Consider the following 23,545-nt stretch of genomic DNA (forward strand, 5'->3'; position numbering starts at 1 on the left):
ATATGTATATGTATATATATGTATATATATATATATATATATATATATATATATATATATATATATATATATATATATATATATATATTGAGAGACGAACTTGACCTTGATGATAGGCCAAAAATATCGTGCACACAAATTTGCTTGCGATGAAGCACCACTGTACCAAGTTTTTCCCATAATCTCATATGGCTTTAAAATTATAGAGCCAAATAGAACATGATGAAATATTAAGACATGACCACCGCCCTATAAAGATACTATGAAATGCGGTACGTTACACAACGTTTAACATTAAAGGAAAAGATCTTGTGTTTTCCGTTATTCTCAAACAGATTTAACATTATAGAGGAAAAGGAATGTTTGATGGGAAACGTAGATTACTGAGAAATAACTCTGAATTTGCATATAACACAACCAGTGTGGTACATAATTTGATATGGTTATAATGATATTAAGCCTGGATTATAGTTAAGTTTAAAGACTGAAAGATCAATTAAAGAGATGTTGACATGAACAAGAAAAGTTCAACACAGGAATGTTCTGCATGTAACATGTAAGTTATATATTGATTGGGAGGTACAAAATATAATTTGCTTCATATTTCGTCTCGATCTCTTATTAAAATACAGTAAAAACAATACAGAGACAAGTAAGATGATCTGTAAATGTTATTATTTGATGAAATACTAAACCTATACCTATGTTTAATTGTGTAAGACTGGAACAATATAATATGGCATACATATTAAATGTTTAGTTTGATAATGTACTGTTGCATGACTGTAAAATAGGCTTGTGTCATTCGTTTGTCCTATTTATCGATTATTTCATATCAACTATCACTTCCATAGATGTATGTTTTTCGTACAACTAGTTAGTTATTTATTCTCTTGTCATCAACAAATCTTGCAGAAAACAACAGCAAAATAGAAGATATTCGGCTAGTTGGGGGAACCAAAGAATACAATGGTCGAGTAGAGGTAAAGGTGAATGGTGTATGGGGCACAATATGTGGATACATAAGTCCTGAGGCTGCCTCACTACTTTGCAGTTTTCTGGGTTTCAGGTAAACAGATGAACTTGCTTTTTTGGTAAATACATGACGGATTAGATCTAAATATGGTTAATATTGTAGCAGTTCACGGAACAAATGAGAAATTCTCCTGAATAACTTTATTGCATAAGTAATCTTATTATCTTGTAACACCTACCTTTTTTGGTTACTTTAGTACTATCTAATAATATTGAGTTTACATTTAATTTGGACAATTTAATTCATCGTGCAAAGCTTGAACGAAGCTACGTATGACATAAATGTTTGCATAACAAAATTAAAATTTTGCATACTCACTTATGCATTGACCATCCATCAATAATAATATATAGATTGACATAAATGGAAAATGCATTTAAATTTGCTGGCGAAAAAAACATCAATTGGTTTCTAGATATATGCTTAAAGATGTGTCTTTCAGTTCACCTGCAAACGCAGTTTATGGATCATTGTACGGAAATGGGCCCAACCACGTGGTGACAGATATTTATTGCCAGCGAGATGACACGGATATCAACAATTGTACCATTGGACATGGTGACTACTGCTATTGGTATTATGAAAGTTCGGGCCTCAGTTGCAGTAAGTATTTATATTTTCCGTTGTACTGTATATTTCTTATTTATTCATTGCTAGTGCAGCTCACCACAGGAAATGCGTGTGTACTTTATTATTTTTAACACAGCTTTAACAATTTAATGTCAGATCACTAGAATGTCTACAGTGTAGCAGTTTATAGTGAAGTCTAGCACAGGGACATCATGCCACACACTTGTAGCATTATGTCCCACTCAGTCACGTTATACTGACAACAGGCCGAAAAGTCGTAATACTAACGTCTTAATGCTGAACGCCAAGCAAAGCAGCTACTAGGGCCATTATTATAAGTCTTTGGCATGACTCGGCCGGGGTTCAAACCCGCGACATGTTTAATGTGCGTGCGAATGTAAGGACTACTCTAAATCAGGAGTCTGAAACTCAAATCAACATGAGGGCCGCATGAGGGCATTTTCGATAGACCAAGGGCCACAACACCTTTTTATGTCTCATGACACTGTGTGATGTTAATCCTTTTGAGGGCCACATCTGCGGCTTAGCGGGCCGCGTGTTCTAGACAACTGCTCCAGATGTCACAAATTACAACATCTATCTATTTATCAGTCTATCTATCTATCTATCTTTCTTTCAAAAATCGCATGTTACAACTAATATGAAAAAGAGAAAAAGAAAATTCATTGAAACGAAGGAAGATTGAGTACAATTAATATTACAAAAACCTACAATCCAGTTTGAAATTCTAACTAAAAATAGCATACCTTAATATCTCGATCGATATTTATGAAAGCATGTTTGCATTATATACATTTCTATGTTGCCTATCTTTGCAATAAAATAACAGAATAGTTTGCTTCAATTGACAGGTCCAGCATCGGTGAACTGTGTATTTGAGAACTCTACGTGCGGCTATATTAGCGATTACTGGATTCTAGATTCATTAAAAGGTAAGACTGCGTTGATAAGTAAAGGACATAAATATATCATTACTGTTTATTGCATTCAGAAACGTGTATGAACATTGTTTTGTAGACGATGTCAGCATCAATTATGTCCAAATGTTTAACAACAGATGCAAATATTATTTGTAGATGCCCAAAAATAAAAAATATATGGTCCATGCTTGAAAATGTCATTTAGACGCCGAAATATGCATTCTTATTTCATGTATTTACACCACTGGTATAATTATATTCGTTTTATGACTTTTGACCCTTAACCATTGACCTATACTTACAATGTTTGCATATGTTCACTCTTTGATTTTTATACCCGATGAATAACAACTAGGTCCTGGCTTGCATTTCGTACGACAAATTCAAGGCCAATCAGCGCGAGAGGCTCCTACCAGCGTATGTAACAAGGTGCAGTATCTTCGCATCAATTATTTGTCACAACAACAAGCTAACAGTCACATGCTACCAGCCACATTATCTAATATCTGCATTATTCTTTTTAATAAACAAATAACTAATGTATAAAGCGATTTAAGATTTCGACACCACTGACGTATCATCGTTGAATTAGAGTACAAGATGATATAATTATTCTAATTAAAACAAACATTTTACAGTCAATACTCTAAGACTATATGTGGTACCCAGATGCATCATGGTTATAGTGACCATTGGATATTTTGTCAGTGACAATGTGTAATGTGTGATTTTCAGCGTCCGAGGTGGACGCTCTAACCATTAGGCTACTACAGTGGTCCAGTTGCTTCAGTCACGTAAATGTCAGTTGTAAAGACGTCTTTGCGAGTGGTTTAGCTTCGAAGTCCGGCAGCCCATCTTTCCACTAACATGAGAAGTAAACCTTGGATGTTAGCTCGTCTAGGAGAAGGAAAACTCCGATTCCAAACCTCCGCTGCCTTGCGACTATACCCACTCACGGAAAAGGCTAAAGGGGTAATCCCTGAGAGCAAATCTGTTGACGGAGTCCCTAAGGCGGTCTGACACTGACTTCAACGTCATTCCGAAAACTCCTGCGACGCTATGGTGCGAAGGTGTATCGGCTTTTGTCGTTGGGTCCATCAGCACTGTGGCGAATGGAGATCTGCTGCATGGACAACATCTGATTCTCCACAACACCCTTCCCAGGCTTCGTAGCTCAACTTTAGAGGATACTACAGCGTCGTCGTAAGGCGTCGACACAACACGGGAAGTAGCAGTTTACCAGTTCTAAATCAAAGCTCGGTTGGCGTAGAGCATGGCTCTAGGGTTTGCTTCTGACGGTTGGAGAGATCGTTATTTCTCAAGGAACAGCTACTACCAGCCTCAAGCTGGGCAGCCCGCAGTCAGTAAGGATCTGCCTGCCATGATCTGCCTGCTTAACGGGGTGCGTGTAGCTTAGATAACAATATCGACAAGTGGGATATACCAACTCCGTACCAGGCAAGACTCAAAGAAGAGATAAGAAGACTACATCTCTTCGTTTAGCAAGCTGGAACATCAGCACCATGTGTTATTGATTGACCACTGACCTTCAGCAGATCAACGACGCACAGAAGGCTGCCGTCATTCACAGATAACTCTCCCGACTGAACGTCAACATTGCCTGCCTCCAGGAGAACCGACTGCTGACAGCGGCACTATCAGGAAAGCCAACTACAGCTTATGTTGGCAAGGGAAGCCCTCGGATGAACCTAGGCAGGAGCGTGTCAGCTTCGCTGTAAAGAACACGCTAGTCGCCTTCATTGAACCACCGTCACCAGGTACTGAGATAATCTTTGCCCTTCGCCTGTCAACTTACTCAGGCCCAGACAACATCTACAGCGTGTACTCCCCAACCCTCTGCTCCATCCACAAGGATAAAGACACGTTCCTTGAGGCTCTGGATCAGGCAATATCCAGTATCCCTAACATTGAAGGCCTCTACCTACTAGGAGACTTCAATGCTAGAGCGGGAGCTGACCACAAGGCCTGGTCCACCTTTCTTGGCTCTCACGGAAGGATTAATATCAAAGAGAATGGTCAGCGAATTCTGGAGGTGTGCTGCTCCCACAGCCAATGTGTGGCCATCACCTCAAATGGAAGGAGATGCACCAGGTGTCATGGAGTTTCCCAGGTTTCCGCCTACTCGTCATCACAAGGCGTGTGGAACTGGCCAGTGTCCTCCTCACCCGCAGCTACCACAGTGCCGACTGCGTCACGGACCATTCTCTCGTGGTCAGCAATGTGTGAATAATACAGAAGAAGCTGCACCACGCCATAAAGAAGGATCGTCCAAGCATAAACACCTACTGTGCAATCAAACCAGAGAAAACACAGATGTTAATCAGATGACGAAAGAGAAAAACGAAACTAGCTAAGCAGTGCTAGCACTGCAGATATTTGGATTGACTATACAAAATATTGTCTTTTGTTTGGCTGGTAGCTGACTGAATTCTATGGAAGCTGAAATATGAGGTCGTAGCTTTGAAGTTGGATCTGGCTCATTTGAATATCTATGGGTCTATTACAGTTAGAGACTTTGTTCGTCAAAATTTCTTGAGCGTATATACAGGAAAAAAGGGAATTAGGTGACTAACGCTGGCACATCGGCCTTATTAATTCGTGATAGAAAAGCTATAATTATCAGTAGTATGTTATAGTGTTATTTTTAATTGTATTTTGGTGTCTTAATGAGTATTTTGAAAGTTGGTAACCAGAGGTTTCGATAAAACATTTGAAAACTGGCGTTCCACGGTTTTACGAAAAAGTGTGGTACATTAGAGTTTAGATGGTATAGTATTCAAATGCAACGGTTGAGTGTTGTAGGCATAATATTACTTGGAAAAGGTTCATATGCCTTTTACAGTCCTGGAGGTGTGTGTTTATTCCATTGTGGATCACAAGAGGGTGAGTGGGTCAGACGTTTTGTTGAAAACTATTGCAGTATTGTGCAGGGTATAATATTGGTGTTTAAAAACACAAAGGATTGGTGGGTGATTGGACTATACATTTGAATAAACAAATCGCAGGATAGGGTTGAGGGTGGCTTTAGTTTCAAAAACATTATAAATAATAGGTGTGTGAGATCGATAGACCTAATTATTGTACTACCCAAAGCTCAGCATGCCATGTTGAATTAAATCCAGAACGAATTTCATCTAAAATATTATGTTTATTTCAAACGTGTTAAATCTAAGATTCAAAATACTGTGAATTGTTTGCAGAAAGAACTTACATTGTTATTAGCAGATAATTATCGTAGTATTGGATTGTAAATTGATCGTATACTGTCATCATACAAAGGTCTAGAAAAATATCAGTATCAAAATCATGGCTATGTCTTGTGAACAATAGACCTTCAGTACCTCATCTTACCCCATGTATAGCAATGAAAAAGTATATATAAGGGTTTATTCGATATATAAAATTGTCAAAGTCTGCTGGGATTATATAATGATTTTTTTCCAAAGATGTGATGATTACATAATAAAAATCAATAAAAAGTAAATAATAATAAAAATTAATACAAATATAACACAAATAAAAGACAAAATCCCACCGTAAATTCAGTCAAATGATTAAATATTTGAGAGCTTGTAGCCATGAAAACTATGTCCATATTGAAGGACAGGAATTTAATCACTTTTAGAATATAATGATAAAATTATATCAACAAGGGACAACATCAATGCCTTTTAATTCTGATATTTAATTCATATATTCAAATTATAGAAAAGAGTAACATGAATACAATTGTCTATATATATATATATATATATATATATATATATATATATATATATATATATATATATATATATATGTGTGTGTGTGTATGTATGTATCATCCGTTATCACGAAATTAAAATAAACGTTTAGAGACTTAGGAATGAAATGCATTAACAGCAACATGGGCAAACATTATTTCAACAGGAAAGTTTCAGTTCTACACGTAGCTGATTGCGCTCTGGCCATAAAAGTCTTCATGAAAAATACCTTTCATAATGTTTTTGTTTTTTAGTTTATCTTTATCCATAATCTAATATCTACCAATTTACATCTTCCTACTTATTACTTTATATACCCCATATATGATGTTTTATTTATAATATATGTTGTGAAATCTATGTGGTCTTGGCTTGATAGATGACAGGAGACTATTCACTCTGTTTTGAAGGTGTAATATCTAATAGTTTAATTAATAATTTATAAGTAATAAATCTGAGCATGTAAGCTAAAACCTAATGCTGAAAGGCTTCGTCGACGATTTTTAACTTTTCAACAGTGCATGTAAGCAGATCTATTCATACGTTTCGTTTCTTGTCTATCTTTCTGTTTTAGTATATGGTGTTCTAATTTTATGTAATATTATCTACAAGAAATGCTAGCATAAATCAAACGTGCCGTGCCGTGCAGGACTAGTTGGCACCACTCACATTCCCTAGATAAACGTCCAGGTTCACGAACTCTGGTTTCTCACATTTTTGCTGATTTCTATACATCTAGCAGATATCTGAATCACAGTTATATTGCACTTGAAACGTTCTAGAGTTTCAAAGTAGCCTCCACTAAATATTTGTATTCTTGTACTGTGGATCTAGATATTATTTCCACCATGTAATTGGTGTTCATATATATCAAGGCATACATTCCTTGGTGTTACAATGCGCGTATATACGAAGGTCGTCATCTTTGTAGTAAGCGTTTTAAGGTATCGTATCTGTTGAATTGTCACCTTCGAAATAGATGCGAAAACGCTTCACTTGACGACAGGTCAAGTACGTCATTATTTTGTCTTAATTTCCATACGTTAGATTGAGTTGTGCTGTGTTCTGAATGGCGCGTGAGTCACTTGCATCAAATATCCTGGCAGAGTTAGGTCGCGTATGGAAACTTGGACATCTTTCTCATTTTCACTCCTTTGTTTATTTAGATACTAAACAACGCGCTAAGACGAGTATGTCTTAAGTAGACCCTTTGTCTCCAAGTACTGTGGTATATCTCAATGCATAGATAAAAAATTTCAGTATACAAAATTTCTAAGCAGATGGTAGCCAAACATAAATGCAGGCTATATCCATGTTCGTCTGTTGACATCACCATCTTGAATACATTAATACTTTCTGCTGCACATCCACATTGTTGCTAAATATGATTGACTATAGTATGTATAAAACTAATCAGTTTGATTTTCAATTTGCAAATTCTAAACAGGTGGGATGACTCTATCTTCAGACGCTAAAGAAGGGAAAACAATTTTCATGAGATCACCTAAATTCACTCTTCCTTACGCCGGAGGCATTTCTTTCACATATGAGGTTCATCGAGCGGCAAAAGTAACTTTCGGTCTAACCATGGAATATAATGTTGGAGAGGATAATCTATTCTCTATAGGAGCAGAATATGATGGAATTTTTAGTGAATGTGTAGACCTCCTTAGTCATGAAGATCAGAAACTGCAACTTGTATTCTATGTAACCAAGGGCCAATCACTTGATGGGAATAATATGAACATCAAACTTCTTGATGTTCTCGTGCAGCAGACAGCATGTACGAAGGGTAAGATATCTAAAAGGTTGACTCCATTTTCAGATACATTTTCTTATCCCAATCTGTCAAATCTTATTTTAAAACATGTAAAATCCTATATTATGAAGGTACGACACACTAGAAATCTAGATATTAAGTAAGGTTCACAGCTGAAAATGTTTAGCTATCTGTGAGGAAATATATGGTTGTAATTCCTCTTTTTCGGAGAACTGCATGAACCTGAATAAAAGCAAATTTCACGTTGAAGCTATTGGTCATGGATACTCAAAGCATACAAATTGTTCAATACATTGCGTAAAATATTACTTCACTTGAGCACTCCAATAAATTCCTTTATATATCATTATCCAGAAGAGGCATTTTGTATTAACATATATTTATATTGAAATAAAAAAAAACCACATAAGTATTTATGATGTTGATCTATTGTAATACCAGGATGCTAAATACATTCGGCTATTCTTCATTAAGTCATGTATTTCACAAAGGTAGTATTTGATGCATAGATACACGTTCGAAGAAAACAATTGATAGTATCCTATTACAAGTGCCCTCTAAATTTCTAAACCCAAAATGCCGGCAATTGTTTTTTGTTTCTTCTCAAATTAAATATCATAATTCCGAAATGTAATGCCGGGATTAGATACAAAAGATCCAAACAAATCTAAATTAGACAATTTTGAAACTAATTGCACAAGATGTATGACATTTAATTATCCCAACAGCCTTAAATATGTGCTACTATATATATATATATATATATATATATATATATATATATATATATATATATATATATCTTTATATATATATATATATATATATTATATATATATATATATATATATATATATATATATATATACATACATATGTTTGTGTGTGTGTGTGTTTCTAGCAATTACTTCTGTTGCTTTTATTTTGACAGAAATGTGTACGTTCGAAAGTTTAAGCTCGTGTAACTTTACCATTGGATGCAGCGATCATAATAGCTACAGGTTTAAGCTGTTCACTGGTACAGGATTTTCGCCATTCACGGGGCCGAGTGCGGATTACACTTTCAAGAACAGTACTGGTGAATACCAAAACTTACACAATTTTTGGTGAACATTTAAATTCTACATTTACCTTTCAAGGCTAGGGAAAGAAGCAATCTTAGATAACCACATGCTTTTGAAAGGTCGAGTCTTCCTTATTTTTTAAACGAAATTTACTTCCATTACATATTATAATCCATTTGAAGGTTAGATGTTTTAAAAAGACAATATTTATGTTTGATGTTCAATAATTATTATTACCGTCTGTTGCATTATATGTGACATTTTCGGAAATCTCTCATTAACCTGTACTACTTGCAGTAAATGATGTTTAATTCGTCTTATAACAATTCATTTTGTACTTCTGTATATTCTAGGACACTATATGCTTGCTGATGCAAGTTCTGGTGCTATGGGCGATTCGGCTTCGTTTTACACTTATTCTGATTTCAAGGCAACCCACGCAATGTTCCTTAGATTCTATTACTATATGAATGGACCAAACGTAGGCTCTCTGGAGGTATGCTGGTTTCGAATGATTTGTGTGTGTGTGATTTGGATTTTTAACGTAGCTTGAACAATTTTTCAGTCATATCACTACGATGTCTGCCGTGTGACAGTTTATAGTGATGCCTAGCACTGGGGCATTATGCCGCAGATATGTAGCATGATATCCCACCCAGTCACATTATCCTGAAACAAAGCGGACCAGTCCAAACATTAACCTTTTAATGCTGATCGCTAAGCGAGGCAGCTGTTAGTATCATTTGTGTAAGTCTTTGGTATGGCTGGACCGGGGAGCAAACCCACGACCTCCTGTATCCGGTTTTAATATGAATAAGATATATTAGTAGTATCTATTTATATCTCAGAAAAAATGTGTTGATGTAAACCGAAATGTGAAAAATTATACAATTCTTAAGCAAAGCATTTTGTCACAGTTCACTTGCAGGGTCTAAGGCATCAAGTTGCGCTTCCAGAATTAGAAGAAAATGAATTAGCCTATTGATTGCAACTGCTCATTTTGACAAATATATTGCATATGTTAAGTTCCAGTTCATCATACCGGTCGTTTGAAAGGTTGATATTTGAAATAATTTTCTACCTTTTCAAAAGACGTTCTATTCTGGAGAATTCACATATGACAAGTGCTGTATCATTCGAGTGATAGTATGTTCTGTATGAGTGGTAATGCAAAAGAAAGTAATATTTTTATTCTTCGCAAACCACTGAAATGGCAACATGTATTTACAGAGCTTCATTACAAAAGCGATTTACAGCTACTAACGTCATAATGCAGACTTTGCTTGAACTGAAAAGATAAATAGCACATATCTACCGAATGGTAATGATTATACCACAAATTGAAACTAAAACATTGTAGTTGATTGTTGTAACAGAGTTTACTCAATTTGTATTGGTCCCTCTAAAATATTGAATCACATCTACCAAAACATTACTGTTCTTATCTTTTTGCATCAAAAGAATTTTGTCTGTTCTGGATGCAATCAATTTGATTTTAAACTATGTATTTATTCTAGAAGTATGCTTCAGTAACCGATTCTTCATGTTTCGCGACCACATTTTTTAATTAATTGATCGTTGAGATAGCTTATTTGTGTTTCTCATAATTATCATTTATTTTAGGAATTCTTTATTACGCTGAAATATTTTTCATTAGTTTACGTGCATTCTGACAGTTGTAATAGGATCATTTTAAATCCTTGAACGAATATAAAGCAACCCATTGTTCTAATTTTAGGTTTTCTTGAAAATGAATGAATCTAATGAAGAGACGATTTGTCAAACGTTAAGGGGAAATTATGGACCGCGTTGGTATCTGGCCTGCACAGCCCTAAATATATCAGTGTCCGGGAGGTATGAAATACAATTTAAGGCAGTAAAGGGTAACGGCACACAAGGAGACATCGCCATTGACGATATTACAGTAACAACAACACCTTGCCCACGTAAGATTAAACACTTCATATCTTCTTTCATTTTCGTATTCATTGCTTACATTATTGTTTGTGATTTAATATTGTCTCTAGAAATTATGTACCTTGTTGTAAGACTTTTTGTGTTTGCGACATTTACATCAGTTAATACAAACAAACAACGAAACATATCATCATAGTCTATAAGTTATGAACATGGAATTATCTTAAAGCTACGTCCATATGCAATAAAATAAAATCATATGTAACAAAATGCATTTTCTAAAATGTCCCAATTGTAATGCATGTTTCTCAATATTTGCTAGTACGTATCAAGTTAAAAGCCATTCAATAGCAAGTTATTTTGTATTCTGTATACAACTCATATGTTACAGACCCTGTTTCTTGTGGATTTGAAGAGCCAAACAGCTGTGGATATGCCATTAGGCCTTCTGCGTATTACTGGAAATTAACCCCATCATACATTTTGAATGCCACAAGACATTCTAACGGTAAATGACATTATCTTCAATCCAATATTACTGTGACTTGATGGGCGTTCATGCTTCTCCTGCTTATTAAAGCTTGGGATTTTGTTTTTCCCAGCCCTAACTGTCACGTGTTCCCCTCCTGCAAAGGGTCAAATACTCAAATGATTACAGAAATGGTTCCTCATAACAATTATGCTTTATAAAGCATTTACTGAATTTATATCACATGTGAAATTATTTTCTCTAAAACAATCTTTTTACCAATTTAACCTCTAACTTTTTAACCTAAAATAGCAGTTTTAAATGTAGCTAATCCATTAATGTGTGATTATATATATATTTATAAATGGCTACGAATGGAAGTTTCAACCTCGTTTAAAATGAAATTATGTAATTAAAGAGGTTCAACGATGTTTCTTCACTGAAAAATATTGCAGTCTAGTAACATACAATTGAGACTATTTTTCAGCATGCATAATTATGACTACGAAATATTCCTTCATCAGCATACATTGCACGAGCAGATTCATTATTCGTAGTTTATAATGAATGTGCCAAATTAATCAATGCAGATAGCCCAACATAAACTTTCTAGATTTTCAATATTTATGTCAATCAATTTTAATATTTATATCAATAGTAAAACATCCTTGAAAGCTGATACACTATGTGCATTTTGCAGCTGAGTTCTGACACGTGCCTTTCCAAACATTGGTTGGATGTCTATTCCATTTTTCAACAAACAAAACTATTTGACGTTGGTTCCTTTATCACCTATTATGAGACTAATTCGCATCCATGCCATACACTTTTGCAGGTTATCATATGCAAACGGTGTCCAATTCAAGTGTGGAGAGCGATATAGCTGTTATGCAGACTCCATCGTTCGATCTAACAAGAAACACTAAATGTGCTCTCTTTGAATTCTACATGGCCGGAGACGATGTCGGCACCCTTACAGTGACAGCTTCATACGATAAGGGAACAAAGACAAAGAGAAGCTTCTATGTGGCAGGCAACCAAGGGGATGAATGGTTCCTTGCTAACATTCCACTTGCGTACATGGATTATAACAACGTTTCTATCATATTCTCCGCAATGCGCGGTCAAATTGGAAATGATTTCATCGCTGTAGACAATACTGTCATATCTGAAAAAGCTTGTACTAGTAAGCATTAACAGCCTGAATATCTATGCAACAACTTAAAGAATCTCCATAGGACTGTAGTTTAGACGTTTATCTAATATTAAACTTATTGGTAATCAGAATGAGCTAGTATCTGTGCATGCTAAACGTATCAAAATAAGCAAGCAGTTCTTAAACTTTTACATACGTACGACTGCTGTCTCCATGCTATAATCGGATGTACTGAACCTATACATAAATTTGGCCGTTGATAAATACTGTAAAAATCTGCATGCTTAGCTGTAGTACGCCCTTATAGTTGGTAGTTTTATTTTAGTTTCTTGTCAGTTTAACAAATAAAAGGATCCACAAAATGTGCAATTGAATATTCAGTCTCAGCAACACAAGTTGCGCTCGTATTTCAGTAGCGTGTGTCATTGAAAATGTACATCATAAACGCGAACTGTATAATCCTTTGTTATACACTATACATTTTTGTTCATCAATGAATTATAATTGTACTCTCATTTCCGCGAAATAGAAAACCGTACTGACGAATACATGGACATATTAGTTGATCAAAACCTCTGTTATTTAAGACGAATTTTAGTGTCACAAACTTTGAAATATTAAGCAGTTATCTTCGTTTTCAGTTTCTCATCGGAACTTAAAGATGTTATTTGAAAAATAATATTTCTTAAATAAAATTAGCACAGTAATTCGATCTGCACTGTTAGGTCACATCTTTTGAGCATCAGAAAATCCGTGTCATCACCCTTAGCTTAGGGTATCGTCTTCTTTTGATTTTATGATGCTATAAAATCGGCGTGATAAAGCAGCCGCTATCGAATTATTATAACAGTTTCTCCCCCCTCTTTCTCTCTCTCTCTCTCTCTCTCTCTCTCTCTCTCTCTCTCTCTCTATATATATATATATATATATATATATATATATATGCCTATATTATTATCATTATTATTATTATTATTATTATTATTATTACAGATATATTTTTGTACGTTAGAAAACAAGTTATTTTTTATATATTTTCCATTTACTCTGATTCCATGTTTTTTAAACATATTTATGCTCACTTTATTCCAGAATTTAATATATTTATATCATATCAAAAAATTACAAAATTCTTTTAGATGGAATTCAACAAGAAGTATGTGAATTTGACAGTCCTTTTACCTGTGCATATCAGTCCAATTTTACCGATGGCTCTGAATATCAGTGGACAAGACGAATTGGGCCTTCTTTGACGAACGGGACAGGTCCCCAGTTCGACGCAAATGGAGATCCATATGGTACATATTCTTACATTCATTTCGATAATATTGGTAATGATGGTGTGTCTTTCATAAATAAATGTTTAGCATTTATGCAGAATAGTTCCTGCATAATTCTTGGACAAATGCCTCCCGCAACTCTTAAAACAATATAATATATATTTTACAGAAGATGATATGAATATAGGGTGACTTGAATTGAACTTGTTTGACGTTGATATATATATATATATATATATATATATATATATATATATATATATATATATATATATATATATATATATATATATATATATATATGCATACGATGAACTTTATTTTTACCACTGAGAACGCCAGAGGAGTAACACTGACCAATTAATTGCGCACGGGTATTACTCTTTTCAACAGTAAAGATTAACTCAGAAATGTTGATCAAATGAGAAAACTGGAAATTATGTCACATTGCAAAATCAAAATCTTAAGGTACTTCTACTATCTGCGCATGTACTGGGTTAAATAAATATAACACTGCACAGCAATCTTTCGAGCACATGCACGCTCAACGTATCCATTTGCAATGTGCTATATACATGAATTTTATTGATCTTGCTTCTGACGACAGCCTTTAACTTCTAAAAATTGTATTTATGACTAGAATGTACTATAACGTCAATAAGGAGCCAGAAAGAAGGAAACTATGTGTATTTACCATGAAGGGGATAACTAGCTTAATTTTCTCCACAGGGTTAATTTAAACTATCTAACACAAAATTACCACTCTTTTTGTTAACCATAATGACATCTTAAGTTTTAAATAATATTGTATTCGCTTCTGTTATCAAGCGATCGTATCAGATTATAATGGTCTTATTTTGAACATAGATGCACGCTTTAGAGGGCAAAATTAAGCCTGCACTTGTTTCAGCTTTGCAGTTAGAAAATAATCGTGTCGAACTTTCCTTTTTTGCTTTAGGTAACGTCTCACTCATCAAAGTAAAGTCCGCTGTTTAGTAATTATAATAGCAACATATGAAACCATACACCTCAAGCTATGGCGACTAATTTTGTAATTGCTTGAAATATGTAGGGCACACATTTCTTCTTAAAATAAGTTAGACAAACATAATACCTTAGAACTGCTAGCAACTCGGAAATCCAGCTGTCCCAGATACTAAGCTTTGCTAAATGGAACTAACGGTTGTCTGCAAACCTATGTGGTGGTCAGGAAAAATGATCTCCTTGATGCCTAAGACTTGGCAGCAAAGCTTCCAATAACTCAGTTACCACTTACGATCGTACCAAGAACCACGCGCTCTTTTTGAGAGACCTCGCAAAAGCCAGAATGTACGTGAACGATTTGCTATTACTCGTTAGAGATGTTTTTCACTTCTTAAGAACGTATTATCCATCTATATTTCCAACCTTTTCTCTTTCTATCACAATACAGTTTTGTCGCATTTATTGTATACAATTCTAAACCGGTTGGTTGCGAAGGTTTTTCTGTGTAATGTAGTCACTCGTGTACCTATCTGCATTTTGTCCGTTTCACTAGGACATATACTAGTTAGCGCTCCATAGATATGTTTTTCAGTCGCTTTCATTCATGTTTCTATAGGCGACATTTGAGTCATATGTATCTGTATAAACATTCTATCATGTATAACGAGCACTTCCTTGCTTGCACGAGTAGTACATGTGATTTCACAATGTGTGCAAGCGTTTATGCTTTACAGAGACTCATTATACATGTATAATACATTGCTTACTGGTACATACCGGTGAGTTTCATTTACCACATTTACTCTAGCTTAGAAAGCAGTGCTTTAATGATCCTACCTGTACAGGCCATGCCTGACCTTCTATACAAGTAGCATTATATTGAGATAGTCTGCTATCACTTTTGCCAGGAAACCTTCATACGGTATATCTCTTTCCCACAGGGATAGTACGAAAATCAACAAAAGGTCCATAGGGCTACTCATAGGACGCTAACCTCTGGAAGCCGTTCTATCAAAGCTCCATCCATCGAATGTCAGGTTCCTTGCATATCAAACGGATATAGCACCGAGAGGGTTATTTCGTTCGTTCCACACTTGTCTTGGTCCCAACGACAAGCAACGTTCTAAGTCTGGTCATCGACCTAAGCGCACTTAATATTTTTGTCCACCAACTTGGTTTGCGCTGAAAACAACACAGCGCATTGTGCACACCAACCATTAGCGAGCATTTGTCATCGCTGTGGACCTATGGCACATGACTTCATGTCTCTATTCACAAGCTCCCATGATTCGCCTACAACATAAGATACCTATTCAGGGCACTCCCATCGGGGTTTCTATGGCCACAACATCATGTTACCTGGACGACATTGTGAAGCAGCATCAGTGTATTAGACCTAAGAAGACACGATTACCCTTATGTCTAATCTGGATTTCTCATCAACAAGGAACAATCCGACCTATTACCATCTTAATGTTTTGTTTACCTCGGTATGGAGTTCAATATACAGGCAAGATATTTTGTCTCCCTAAGGATCGGGCATTGAAATACGACCCATGGTAGAACGTTCGAGAAACTTTCACTGGAACGGGAATCTCCTCACCTATTAGGTTTGCTTACTGCGGTAGCGGAATCAATGCCCTAGGTCGCTATCTAATGAGGACATTGCTACTGTTTCCTCCGCAATATGGAGTCATCAGGTTTGCACACACGACAATCCTCTAAAGATCTACACTTTATCGAGGAACCATCTGCAGACTTGGGAGCAACCTAACTTGGTTCTTGGCGGATATACATCTACATGTCCAACCGCAGGAGATTACACACTGTATAGATGCAAGCACAGAAGACTCGGTAGCCCGTCTACTAACATCTATTCGGGATTGCAGCTCCAGAAACGAATCCTCATATCAATTATTTGGAGAGGACAGCCATTGCAAAAGCCTTTCACTAGTTGAAGGAATATTTACTTGGCAAGGAAAGTATCATTCTCTCTAACTAACTTACAGTGGTGAATTATCTCAAACCACAAAGGAGAACCAAATGCTACAGTGGTGATTTATCTCCCACTACAAGGAGGACACCAGTCCCCAGACATTCTCGTGATGGTGTAGGAAGCGCCGCAAACATGTTCGTTGCATCCCGAGACGCCTAAACCAATTAGATGACTCTCACGGAACAATCAGCTTGTACCGAAAGAATGCTCTCGCCATCTCTCGGTACTCTCTCACATCTGTACCCGATAGAACCGACCGTTGGTTGACCTGCTTGTGATAATGTAAAATGTCAAACTCCTATCCTTTGTCTCTCTCGCTTCGGATTCAAGCGCATAGGCAATCCTATCGTTAGACTGGACCAGCCTGAATTCATGCACCCAACTCCAAAAACACAGAGCCCAAAACTGATACAGAAAGCAAGGAAATCAGTACGGAGTTGTGGATTAAAGACTGTCAACCTTTTATGAGAAACCCGCGATCAATTCGGATTTTTCGTCATCTACCAACCACGACGGCAGTTGTTTCATCCCTGTCAAGAGGTCCTAAGCCTTCATGATTGGATCATATCAAACAGATCTTCAGGCCTAAGCAATTCTCGCAACCGCTCGCGGAGGGAATCGCCCAGTCTCGACCGCTCTCCACTCTGAATGTTTATGTAATCAAATATCTCATTTTACAGTGGTGCGCACACTAACATGTCCTTCTTCCCCATGCTCCTAAACCGCAGAGTATTATTTCATAATCTGGATCTTCAAAGAGAGAAAGTTAGCATCACGTATGATCAAAGGTTACCGCTCCAGATTCGCTGACACCTTCCGTCATCCTGGGAAAGAGGGTATCGGACAAACCCAGGACTTATCCAACCTCCACTTTGTATACTAAAGTGGTCAACCAGATGCCCAAAGCTGAAGCGATATTGCGTATTTAACTGGCTAGACAAGACAACTTTGGAACAAATTTCAAGAGTATCTCTGTCCTCCTTTTCGTTCAAGATCTACTGCTTCATGACATTCTCGACGTCAGGAAGAATTAGCTAAATAGATGCCTTATCAGCAGTCCCGTATTAATTGCAGTTTCCGACAAATCGGGCCAGTCTTACACATGACGACATTCTCTTTCATCGCCATCAACCGCCTCCCTTCCAGTGGTAATTTCACTTCTGTCTGGAAAACCCAGTCTCATCTGGACATATCAACTGAATGAAACCTACAAGACGCAGCAGGGGTTGCAATTTTGTACATTAAAAGAATAGTGACGTTGAGTCAATGGTTCATCACGCCTTCTCATACAAGACTGGGTGATCTATGAGAACAGACTATCTCGTCCAGGAGTAAGTGATATATTCGCTCAACATATAGAAAAAGACCTAGCTCAAATGAGCTAATTACTCACTTCGGCTCATTAGGTTCGAGCAGCTGCCACAAACCTATCATCAGACCGGAATAATTCGCTGATCGACATCATTAAGGCTGAGTCCACTTTATCTAGGTTTTATCTCAGAGATCTTTAATATCAGAGGGCCCAATCCGATATGATAGGACTTATATCCGCAGCTCAACAATTCACCCCTCCAGATCGACTGACACCATCTTTCAACGCGGCTTCACCACTTCCGCTGCATTATTTTGGAGAAATATATCTCTTTTGAAGCCGCGTCTGGATAGGTGGAGTCCCCTCCAGTCGGATTCACTTGAAACTGTCTTTAATACCTTAGGAGAACGGAGGTGATATATCCCTGGAGAGAGGATATACCTCCTTCCTACCCTTACATATTCTCTTAAGGTAGTATTATTAGTTAACGTATTTGAAGAAGAAACCAATTTAACCTAGTAGCATATGCTTTTTGGAGAATACTTACCCAATTATAATACACATACACACTCCCAGCCTCCCCATAGTTATATACATATAGCGCATGCCTTCCTCCCCAGTTGTAACTGAGGTATTTTTAGGCTTTGTCGCCAAGTCTTATACCTAAAAAGCGATCACTCTTCCAGACCGCAACATAGACCGGCAGACAACCTTGAGCCCCCTCTTCTTATTAGTTACTACGACTGGGTAAGTATTCTCGAAAAAATATATTTTAATAGAAAAATTTATTTATAAATTGTATATATTTTGTGCTATCTCGTACGATACCATTTTCATTCGACTAAATAAATCATCATTATACATACATTGTATCCATTGTAGATGTTTTTGTCTCGTCATACAAGTGATTTCTCTATTTTATGATAGGAGCATACTTAACTGCCGACAGTTCGTATGGGACAGAACATCAGTATTCATTCGTTTGGTTCCCAGCAATCGTAACATCTTCGACTTCAAAACTGTCATTTTACTACCACATGTACGGACGGGATAACCAAGTAGCAGACCTCTCGGTCATGTTTGCCACGGAATCAGGGCTGCATGTGTTAGCAGAATTTTGCTGTAACAACGGAGACATATGGAAGTTTAAATGTCTTGATCTACCTTACACTTCGAACGGTGTTCTCTACTTCAAAGCAACGAGAAAAAACGGGGTATTTGGGGACGTGGCACTAGATAAAATTGGCCTTCAGGACGGAAACTGCACTGGTAGTTATCAATTACATTCTGATATGTGGTGATAGGCTAGTATAGCCAAGAGTGGCCAAGCGTAATTTATTTTAAACCAACGATTGTCGCTTACGTCAGCTATGCAAAGGTTGCCAGTTCAAATCAAATTATAAATAATATAGACAAGTTTAGATCTGAATAATAAATCCATTATAATAATGATTATATTGTTTGCATACTGTCACATTATACAATTAAATGTTTATAAAGTTTCGCTTCTCAAATCAATTTATTGGTTTTTCACTTGTAGATCTTTTAGCGTCTTCATTGTTTACATATAACCTTTATTTTTTATAATAATTTCTTTTCTATGTTTGTGTCTTTCTACTTTAATGTCATTTTCCATACTTTGTTCCACTAGCTAGATTTATTGATGTGACTAATATTAACTTCAAAACATTGCTAAATATATATTTAAACGTATACATATACCATTTATTGAAACAGGAAATATGTGTCGAGTTCAGGTTAGTTTTATATTTGAACGTTTTAATTTGAAATTATATTTGCTTATTTAACTAATTTATTGAAAAAGATGAGCTATCTTTTTAGTTCCATCTGTAACCTGTGATTTCGATAACACCGACTTCATGTGTGGGTATCAGGGAAACTGGAAAAGGGAGTTAGAAGGATTCAGTAAGTTTAACCATTTATAACGACAGATTCGTGTCACAAAAATGTAAGTTACCTTTTTAATATATATATATATATATATATATATATATATATATATATATATATATATATATATATATATATATATATATGTATATATATATATATAATACCTATTGACAGCCCACAAAAAATCATGTGCAGCGATAGCATTGGTTTACAAGACTCATATTTGCCAAGTTCATATACAGCTATCGCTTCATATCAGTAAAATAGGATATTTACCTTAATACCAATCATGCCAGATCTTCGGCGTCATCTGTATCACCAAAACGAACTACATAAGTTTCAGAGAGGATCATATATTAACATTATCAGACGTAAACTACATTTACTCGTACAGAAATATGCACAGTAAAATCAAACCATCCTGTCAGTAGGGATGCATCATTTTAACGTTCCGATTCATGGTATGTTGTTGTTTCCTTTCTGTTTTCTTCATTTAGATTATGTCATGCGATCAGAAGAAAGTTCCAGCTTAATTTCGCCATCTTCAACTCTGAATAGATCATCATGCATTACATTTGATTACCATATTATGGCAAAAGACAGTACAGCCGGACTTGGTCTTGTCCTACACTACGCAATTGCTTCTACAAATGTTTTTGGAAGGAAGGTTGCTTTTAACGCTACCGGTCATCAAGGGTCGATGTGGAAAAAGGGCCAAATACAAGTTGATGAAGCAGAAGCTGCGTCATTTTACATACAGTTTTTATCATCTGGGGCAGGACGATTTTCTGTCGATAACATAATTCTCAAGACGGGATTATGCCCTAAACTAAGTAAGCTATTGAGATGAAATACGATATTCTTAGTAAACTTTCATAAGCTTTTTTCTTTGAGGATGACTATGTTCCTCTAAGTTGTGGGTTTTTTCAAATGGATATTAACACTAATTTCAATAAGTACAATGTGATCACTGGAAAATGTCAAACATTTAATAGATGATGAAACATCAGAAAAAACACCTGTCTAATGATTATTATGTTATATTCATTTGCACTTTTGCTATATGCTAAATAATTGTTAAACAGTCAATTAAATACAATAAAGAATTGAGTGTTTTATAATATAAACTGTTTCGTTTTTCAATTTTAGACTGTAGCTCAGATGAGTTTATTTGTCTTGAGAAATGTATACCCTCAGCTTATGAATGTGATAAGAAAAATGACTGCGCCCTAGGGGAAGACGAAAAGAAGTCATGTAGTAAGTTGGTCATTATATCCTATCATGTTCTCTGCTTTATCCAACAGAAGGTTTTCTTGTAATCTCTCTTCATTATCATAGATTATCATGAACTTCTGATTTAATTTATGTTCATTAAATATTTACTCAAAACAATTTACTGACCTGTATTTAACTGCATGTCCCTCTATGTTCAATTGTAGCTAAATTTCGCATGTTATGTACGTTTTTTATACTGTTTCCATGCAGCTATCAGAATTCTTGTGTATTACCATCGTGCTCTGTTTAACAATTTATTCAGACGGAAACAAAAGGCCATGCTGCGCCTTATTCTGATCAACCACACTAATAATCAATTTCCGATCTCCACCGTAATAAAGGTCGTATAATTTCCCCTTTTCTACCTCATGATGTCAATAAAATAGCAAATAAATGAAATAAAAATATTTACGCGCAACACTTCGTCCCATTCTTATGTTTGTATGGGAAATAGGTCTAAATGAAAGCGACTTATAAAATACATAAGTCAGATACGAATGAAAACGATATCAATATTGAAAAGGCATCATTTACCATTAACTTTCCAGGATTTTTGTGATGACGAGGCATGTACAGTTTTTATTATACTATGCACTTAATATTTAATTGCTCCCTTACACTCAACAGTCAATTTTCACATAAATCAACTGAACATATTTTTGCATACACGTTTGTTCTAGAAAGAGAAATCTAACCTACAGGAACAAATGTGTGTTATATCTGAGGCTTGCCACGAGTTCCGGAAAACGAATTCTGTCTTTGGTTTCAGATTTCTCCATTCACATCCAATGTAATCTATGGTTTATATTATTTTAACAGGGTAATTTATAAATATAGCCTTGAATGCTTACAGTGCCCATGAATTAATGCAGTAGCCATGTTTTGTTCTCTTGAGAAAGTGAACGTTGTCAAATATTGTACTTTGCAATGGTGAACACTGTAAACATTCTTTCTAATGATACTATCAAGCTGCTAGATGGTAAATCTTTAGAAACAAACTTCTACTGCGTTTTCTTTATCGCATTTGTTTCAATTAGACCCAGATATCATCTGTAACTTTGAAACGAGCTACCACTGCGGCTACATAAATGTGACGTCCTCAGATCAGTGGTTCTGGTCTAATTCAAGATCATCTAATCTGGATGAATATCGTATATTTGGTAAGCACATTTTTATTTTTCTACGAATAATCGCGATAGGGAATTTTGTTATTGGTTGTGTAGTATGCAGTTTTAACCGTTCATATTCATAAGAATGAAATTTGGATGTAAACAAATGTTATTTTTAAGCTTGAATGAAGCCGAAAATCAAATTAGCATAACTATCTTGTGCAAATATCACTAGGGAATAGCGTATACTCTTTGCGGCATAGGCGTATTTGCTAATGCTATCGTTCTTTATATGAGTCGGTTAGATTATCCATCTATCTGCTAGAGTATCTGTAAATCTATCCGACGCATAAGACATTAAAAGGTTGCATGATCATTTATTTTAGCAAGTATCAATGATTAATTAGAATATATAATTTTAGTGATGTCTTCGATTAAAACTTGTCTAATCATGATTCTTCCCACCCTACCTATGTATTAGTATAATATTTCTTTTTTCAAATATTATTTAGGTAATTTTCTGCTTGCATATCCATCATACTATTCCTTTATGAGTCTGCAGTCTCCAACAGTAAATATTCAAAGAAACAAGTGTCTCCGCTTTGACTACTACAGCACCGGGATCCTAAACGTTACACTTAATCCAAAATCCCCGATGAATTGGATTGACAATAGCACACATCAATATTGGAGACAAGGGCAAGTAAGTAGTGTGAATATTGTTACCACTCTGCATATGCTCAGGCCAGTACACTTTCCCGTACTAACAAAACCGATATGCATTTACTCAACTATGCCTCGTTTGCTCATGGGTGTAGTGGATTGCGTAATCAATATTTCACCTATTCTGGATCTAAGACATTCCAATTTGTATCTCAAATGAGAGAAAATAAAATGTTAGAGTATCATGGTATTCATCTAATTTACAAGTGAAACAACATATAACACAATTATTCATAGTTCAAGACTGTAAGTTTG

The 23,545-nt window shown here is 35.8% G+C and overlaps 1 protein-coding gene across 2 annotated transcripts in view; it reads left to right on the forward strand.

The window, feature by feature from the left end:
- Positions 1 to 23,545, forward strand: part of LOC149783472 (MAM and LDL-receptor class A domain-containing protein 2-like) — a 131,478-nt gene that overhangs the window by 89,378 nt on the left and 18,555 nt on the right. For both annotated transcript variants that reach the window (XM_089931712.1, XM_089931713.1), the window contains 16 exons: positions 916 to 1,069; positions 1,479 to 1,639; positions 2,479 to 2,559; positions 7,759 to 8,103; positions 9,023 to 9,169; positions 9,509 to 9,651; positions 10,894 to 11,101; positions 11,464 to 11,580; positions 12,377 to 12,727; positions 13,837 to 13,995; positions 19,197 to 19,538; positions 20,112 to 20,195; positions 20,681 to 21,016; positions 21,333 to 21,440; positions 22,496 to 22,618; positions 23,080 to 23,270. In XM_089931712.1, coding sequence (XP_089787838.1) covers positions 916 to 1,069; positions 1,479 to 1,639; positions 2,479 to 2,559; positions 7,759 to 8,103; positions 9,023 to 9,169; positions 9,509 to 9,651; positions 10,894 to 11,101; positions 11,464 to 11,580; positions 12,377 to 12,727; positions 13,837 to 13,995; positions 19,197 to 19,538; positions 20,112 to 20,195; positions 20,681 to 21,016; positions 21,333 to 21,440; positions 22,496 to 22,618; positions 23,080 to 23,270 — 3,050 coding nt within the window. The remainder of the gene's footprint in view (positions 1 to 915; positions 1,070 to 1,478; positions 1,640 to 2,478; positions 2,560 to 7,758; positions 8,104 to 9,022; positions 9,170 to 9,508; positions 9,652 to 10,893; positions 11,102 to 11,463; positions 11,581 to 12,376; positions 12,728 to 13,836; positions 13,996 to 19,196; positions 19,539 to 20,111; positions 20,196 to 20,680; positions 21,017 to 21,332; positions 21,441 to 22,495; positions 22,619 to 23,079; positions 23,271 to 23,545) is intronic.

Source organism: Sinohyriopsis cumingii, chromosome 14 (assembly GCF_028554795.1).
Source record: "Sinohyriopsis cumingii isolate HCF-2022 chromosome 14, ASM2855479v2, whole genome shotgun sequence".
In the NCBI taxonomy this organism is placed as follows: Eukaryota; Metazoa; Mollusca; class Bivalvia; order Unionida; family Unionidae; genus Sinohyriopsis; species Sinohyriopsis cumingii.